At 53.3% G+C, this 7,061-nt stretch overlaps 1 protein-coding gene across 1 annotated transcript; it reads right to left on the bottom strand.

Moving 5' to 3' along the window:
- Window positions 1–2,903: 2,903 nt before the first annotated feature.
- Window positions 2,904–4,109, bottom strand: LOC125540944 (transcription factor bHLH149). The gene has a single exon (XM_048704462.2). It carries the CDS (start codon window positions 3,914–3,916, stop codon window positions 3,332–3,334), a length of 585 nt encoding a protein of 194 aa, XP_048560419.2. The 5' UTR covers window positions 3,917–4,109; the 3' UTR covers window positions 2,904–3,331.
- Between the last annotated feature and the right edge of the window lie 2,952 nt (window positions 4,110–7,061).

Here is a 7,061-nt window from a genome sequence, read left to right as displayed (position 1 = left end):
AATTTCTAAATTTTTTGGAGGCATGCGGCAAAGGCGGCATGGTCCATGGGCCATTCTTTCACTCATGCTGCGTTGGATGTTGCATGGCTTGAGGCTCTGAGGCCAGGCACGTCGACAGTGGAAACCTTGCAAAGATACATCACGCGGTGGGGCGTCCGAGCATGTGGAGTGGAGCATATGTATGCACAACTGCCCTTGCAGGAGCAGTTTGCGTGGAGGAACGAAATCTTGGGCTCTTGGCGGTGAGAAAACAGTTTCCTTTTGTGAGCGGAAATACTGCTGGGCGGCAGCCTCTTGCTTGCTGTTCAAACTTTCCACCACCTCAACGATGTTGTCTGAGATAAACTATGCCTTCTTCTACGGGTAAAAACCTTTCCCCCCCGTGAAAACGCATAAACCTTACGTCTCGGGCCTTTACATTGACAATGTTTGTTTTATCAAAGAAAAAAAAATTCGGCTCTCTTAATGTCGAGTGAAGTGCATTGTAGGGCCCTGAACTGTTTAAGAGGGTGTCACGTAGGTCCCCGACCTATGAAAATCATCATCCAGGTCCTCAGTGGTGTGTTTGGTTGAAGGGATATATAGATATCACTGGGTTGGGACCATCCAGATTTTATGAATGGGATGGATCAGTTTTCGTGTTTGGTTAAGATCAGTGGGATCAACCCATTTCCTGTTTTGTTGAGGGGATAAAGGTTGTTTGGATGTGGTCCTCACATAAAATAATCACAAGACACAGAGACATCATGACATATAAAATAATCATGTGAGGAGCCAAACAGGGACTGGGCCGCGCGGTTCAACTGATTTCTAGGGTGGGATGGTTCAATATCTTCAAAGCATATTCCTATTTTTTTTGGTTGGAACCATTCGAGTGCATTATAACCAAACAACTGTTTTCTTTGGGTACCGTCTCAACCCATCCTGGATGACCCCTACAACCAAACCAGGACTGACCAGTTCAACGCTAGAATAACTCCAGGGCATGTATTTTGCCTAGCAGGACACACTTGTTACAGTTCAAGCACCTATGTGACACCACTAAAATAGTTCAGGGACCAACTATGCTTCACTCCTCAATGTCGAAGATGATCGTGTTATGGTGCCTTTGATCCACCATGCCACCAACACGATCACCGGTATGGTGCCCTTCTCATCACTGGAAGAGGATGGCATGGTGTCACCACTCGACGAACTCTTCTTCGACAACCAAAGGCCGTGTGGTGGACCGGTTCCACGAGAGCACCTCATGCCATTAAGCGCGTGAGAAAGAGCAACCTGGCATGATCGGCGTGTGGACCATGTACCTCCTCATATATTTTTTGAAGAACACATAAGAGAATCGTGTATGCCTTGTATATCAAGAATGGAAGAGAATACTTTTTTTTTGCGAGGGAGGAATGGAAGAGAATACAGCACGACTTACAAGCAGCTCTGCCAGCATGTCGCTTACCTCCTCACGGCATGTGTTCGGTGTTCCTAATGGCTGCACTATTTGCTTCGGCATGAGAAGATGCATAGGATAGTTTGCCTGAATTGTTATGTTGCCATGTTGGCACTGTGGAAGGGAGATTAAGACGGAAAGCTAGCTACTATAGCTAGGCAGCAAAAACGGTCTGGACGGTTGTTTGCTGGTCGCTGTCACTCGTCACACACGCTTTTGAATTGCGCGTACGTGTGCTCTCTACAAGAAGCTTGCGCTGATCGAGGCATCGAGCTTCAAGAAATACGGACATGACGACTGCTCACCCCGCTACCGGAGACCGGTGACGACTGCTCACTCCGGCGACCGAAGACCGGAATCTCCGTCGAAATAACTCGGGAGGGAGCCAGGCAGCTGCACGAACCGTACGTATGTGTTGAACGAGTCGCGACACATATCCATCATCTCTCACACGTACCGCACCACACCGACCGACGCCAGAGCTAGTAGTAGAAGCTAGCGGTACTACACTTGATATTTTTTCTTCCAGGGATCTACTGTACTAACGTTGTCAGATAACCTAATAGTAAGAGTAACTGGTAAAAACTAGTGATAATTACCTTGCCTGAACAAACCGTGCACTAGGCGCGGATCCCAACGGCGAGCAGGTTTCAAAAACATGCATCAACATCCATCACCCATGTGTGGTACGTACGTTACGTACGACTAGTTGACAAACGCGCGATGGGCGATCGATCTACATCTGTGCGTCTCTCTTGTCACGCAAGTACGCGGTGAGCATGCCAGACGTACGCGCGCGCACTGTGCCGCGCACACGGCCTGTCGCGCATGGCACGCACGCGGCCCGCTCTCGGCGGGAAGCCAGCCATGTATGCCGTCGTATGCGCGCGACCAATCGCACGGCGAGGGCCGTCCATCCCTACCACGCGTACGGGCCACGTGAGGCGCAGCCGGCCGTAGCACTGGCCGGCGGGCCGTAGAGAGGGCCCCGGGGGACCCGCGCGACAGCGAAGCCACCACGCCGCATGTGCGGCTGCCCCGGCGGGCCCGCCCGGCGCACGTTGTGGGCCCCCTGCGAGCTGCCCTTGTCGCGTAGCCCGGCGGTATGCCTCAACGTATCTCTACATCGAACGTCTGTATTTCTACGGAAATGTACGTACAGGTTTACTGGAGCCTGGGGAGAAAAGCGCGCGCGACACCTGACAGGCGGCCTCGGCCCCGCGCCATGTGTGCCTGCCGCCGGGCCCGGCCGCGCAGAGGGGTCACGTGTTATTTAATCCTCCCACATGGGGAATTATCATCGCGTGGCCCGTTCGTCGTTACGGGCGGCCGGCCGGCCACCGCACCGTACAAAGCTCGATCCCGTTTGTCTCGATTAGGATAAGGGAAAAGATTTGAAAAATCTTGCGAACTTGTCAGAGATTATTAACATTGCACTTGTCCTTCTGACAAACAAAAATAAATTAATTAATTAAATTAACATTGCACTTTGCTTGTCAAAGCAAGGCACTGGCACCAACATTTGTCAAAGAAAACGGCGATCTTTTGTGCTTGCTGATGAGAAGGCAACACTCCGGAAAGATGGTACGGAAAAATCTCATGCATTTACGGATTTAGCTTAGCGGACACACCCACAAACCAAGACGCTAACAAGAATCTAAGTACAAATGAACGGCTACTGTTTCTTCTTCTTCTTCTTCCTAGCATGCACGCGGCCGGCCGGGTTGACAATCGCCGGCGTGGCGTGGCGTGGCGTCGGTTCGTCGTCACACACTGGAGCGGCACGGCACGGGGAGGGAAATGTACATGCGCCGACGCGCGTCGCTGAGGCGGGGAACTTCGCGGGGGGTGTTGGGGTTGGGGCGGCCGGATGGATGGATGGATGGATCACGGCGGCGGGGAGACGGCGGAGAGGGCCTGCGCGAGCGCGGCCATGGCGCGCACCTGCATCTCCAGCGCGGCGATGTAGTCGGACGCCTCGGAGAGGAGCGCTGGGAACGGCAGCTTCCTGCACCCCGGCACCAGCCGCCCCAGCGCCTTCGCCTTCCTCGCCAGCGCTGGTGCCTGTGCCGAGGTCGAGCCGGAGGAGGACGCGCCCGGCGAAGCGCGATGTGGCAGGGCAGGTGCAGGGGACGGTGCCGGGGCGTGGAGGCGCACGCGGTGGACGCGGTGTGCGCGGCGGGAGGCGAGGATGGCGCGGCTCCAGCGGGAGCGGCCGCGGGCGGCGATGGCGAGCGCGCGGTCGGCCGCGTCGCGCACCTGGCGCGCCGGCGACGGGGCTACGCCGCCCCCGGCGCGCACGAGGCGCAGCGCGTCGAGCAGCCTGGTGGAGTAGATCTCGTGCTCCCGCCGCGACCGCCACTTGGGCGCCCTCTCCGCCTCCGCCTCGCCGCCGGCCCCGCGCTTGCGCTTGCGGTCCCTCTCGTCCGCCGCCGCCGCAGCCGTGGTGGAGGTGGAGGAGGAGGGCGCCATCGCGGCCGGGAGAGAGAGCGAGCTGGGGCGGCCGGCCGGCTGTGTTGTTGCGCGCGCGCTGTGCGGTGCGCTAGCCGATGGACGACGGCTTTGCGAGTCAGATGCAGAGGAGGATGAGTGGGAGGGAGCTGCGCTGCCGCTGCCGGGATATATATAAAGCGGAGCGAGGGACGGAGTTAACTTGCGAGCGAGCAAGATTCCGGGCCGCTGGTTTTTATCGCTGGATGGACGGATGTACTCTGCTCCCATTTGTTTTGTTGTTTTCTTGTCCTCGCATGGGCGATAGAAATCAACGGCCTACGTGGCCTCGTCTCCGCCAGACCAATCCACGCTCAGCCACCGGCCACCACCCCACGTACGTAAACGACCGTAGGCGCTGCATGTAGACCTAGATCACCAGCCCTTGGACGCCCGCAGGCGACGTGTACACGTCCGTAGCCCGTAGGTTTTGCCGTGGAGCTCGTCGCCGGTGGGGTGGGGGTGACGGCGGAGGGCCGGCCGTACGTGAGCGAGGGAGGGAGTGAGCCGGGCCAGCCGGGCGGTGGGCATGATTAGGCGGCATGAGGAGGCATGAGGGATAGCTTTCCTACATGCCATGTTCGGCCCCTCATGGGCGCTGCTAACATGGTGCCAGGGGTGCTCACATGCGCATGCGCCACCGTGTAGGCACGCACGCGCATTCTGCCCCTGCTGTGCTGTGCTATGCTATGCCACCTACTACCTCCGTTGTACGTATCGTCCCATCATGCAGCACCTACGGCCGTATATACGTACACCAGTGAACGCTCCACCGTAGGGAGAGGGGAAAAGGTCACACTTTCTGCCAAAAGGTAATAATAATCTGGCTAGTGTAAGGAGGTCAAAAGGAAGGAAAAGCTCATGTCTTCCCCGCAACAACGAACAAAAAAACTCATGTTTGGCGATAGTGTAATGTAGGTAAATCAAATGGTGGCTCAGCCAGTTCGCAAACAAAAAAAAATGCTGGTTCAGTCACGGCAAAGCAGTACAGCTTTGACAAAATTACTGTTTTCTTTTCTTCCGCTTTGAGCCCTGATTCACCCTTTGGGGCTTCCACTCTTTGCATAAAGTAACGATGTTGCTTTGACAATTCAAAATTGGGTAAAGTTCTTTTTTTACCAAAATGAATTATATTCAAAATCATTACTTTCAGCATTCTGTTTTCTTTAAGGCAGATTTCTTTTCTTTCTTACCACGACGGGCTACTAATTTCATGTAAGGTCCTCCAAGAATTTTTCTACAGCTTGATGAATTATTTTGATAGTCTCCCTCATTTCACCAACTCAGTACTAAATAACAACCTAACGAAACGGGTGCAGATTTTTCGGGACATGGTTCTAGGCGCTTCCGCCGAACATAAAGTTTGGTGAAGAAACCACTTCCGTGTTCCTCTAGGTGAAAAAATAAAATTGCAAATTCGAAAAACCTTGAATGGAAATTGTCGCTCAATATAACGAAGATAATCTACTTCTTGTTGGTATCTATCTAGCACTGAAGTACGGCTAGATACATCCATTTGAGCGACAATTAATCTGGGACGGAGGAAGTACATAATCACCTTTTGTGTTTTTTTTGGCACAGAAGATCGCGGAAGCCATTTCTTCTTGAAACTTTAGACCTGAGTATAATACCATACCATGTCCATTACAAAAATGTTTTTGACCTATTATTATTATTATTATTTTTAAATTATTTTGTCATTGTGGGTGCGCCTAGACCCATGTTTCATAGGGCATATTATGGCTAAAGAATCCCCTTCTTTTTGCCATTGGACTTTTCAATCAAATTGTCAATGGTTCCTTTTTCCTTTGCGGAAAATTTCCCGCTTTTTGACAAAAAGTAGTACTTATGCACCGGTAATAATAATAATAAGGATAAGGCCTTTCAAAAAATACTACTGTTTGGATAGTGTCAAAAGGGGAGAAGAGCTCCTTAGTCGCAAAAAAAAAAGGAGCTCCTGTTAGGGGGACAGTGTGAAGTATGTGAACCATATCATGGTTCGGCCGCATGTACCAATCCTGAAACGCTTCTTCTTCTAATTTTGACACGTCCGAGTGGATAGGATTGGATAAAAAAAACCTGATTAATTAGCTCAAAAGTTGCTTGCTTGGACTGGCTTACCATTTGACGCAGCAACTAACCTGACGGACTCACGGATAGAAAGTTACGCGCGCATCAGTGCCGACGCATGTAGCCGCAGCAGGAGCAACACGTTCCATGTCGCATGGCTCGCCAGTGGCCACGCACGAGCACCCTCGCTGCATACGGCCACATGCGCATGCTCAAAAACTAAGCAGCAGCAACGGCGTCGTCCATAACATGCGGTCGACAGTGAGTTCAGAAACGTTCACGGTCCATGAATGAAGCATGCTGATTTCGACCACGTAAACATACATGTGGGCGCTGGCTTTGTGAATTGCGATGCATAATGGCAGCTGAGGAGTGAGGAATGTAACGCTCGCATGTAGGCTGGGCGCATGGGCCAAATCCAGATAGAACTAACTGTATGCATGTCATGGCAATGGCTCCTCTGCTCTGACGCTGGCTCGACTGTTTCGGCCGCTGCAGGGTTTTGAGGCCGTTCAGGCTCAGAATGTGGCAGCCTGAACCCCTGCATGCATGCTCTCGTGTCTCGTGTGCGTTTCAAGGTGGATAGGCGCTAATTTTATGGATGCCAGCGATGCCGCGCCAGGTGAATGAATGAATGAATACTGTGTGTACGGGCATTTACGCGTATGCCTCACAAAGTCCAGAGCCAAACCTCCAGGCTCACCTCTGACTTCTGAGTTGTGACCGATGGCCTCAGCGGCTTAAATTGGCGGAGAATCTAGCCTGCCACCTCCAAAAATTGCCGTTATCTTATCCATGGATCTTTTCCCCTTTTATGCGTCCCCAGTCGATAATCGATCGTTTCCACGACGCCTGGCTCGTGCCATGTGGACGCACAGGCCCGGCCTCCGGCGAGCGTGCAGACGCAACAGTTCTCGGCTAACGATTTCGTTGTGCGGCCACTGGGACCTCCAGGCTCCGGCTCCGGCGCCGACTCCGTCTGCTGCCGGTGGACGGTGGTGGAGCCTGGCTGGCATGCACGGCGGCACATGATGGATGCTCCGGCGCATGGGCGGCC

Source organism: Triticum urartu, chromosome 2A, assembly GCF_056163025.1.
Source record: "Triticum urartu cultivar PI428250 chromosome 2A, HENAU_Tu73, whole genome shotgun sequence".
Classification (NCBI taxonomy): Eukaryota; Viridiplantae; Streptophyta; class Magnoliopsida; order Poales; family Poaceae; genus Triticum; species Triticum urartu.
Note: the sequence above shows the minus strand (reverse complement) of the source record. Positions and strands in the feature narration are given on the sequence as shown.

Bases quoted from the DNA above. Each gene is read 5' to 3' on its own strand.
- LOC125540944 (XM_048704462.2), bottom strand. From the start codon at position 3,916: ATGGCGCCCTCCTCCTCCACCTCCACCACGGCTGCGGCGGCGGCGGAC.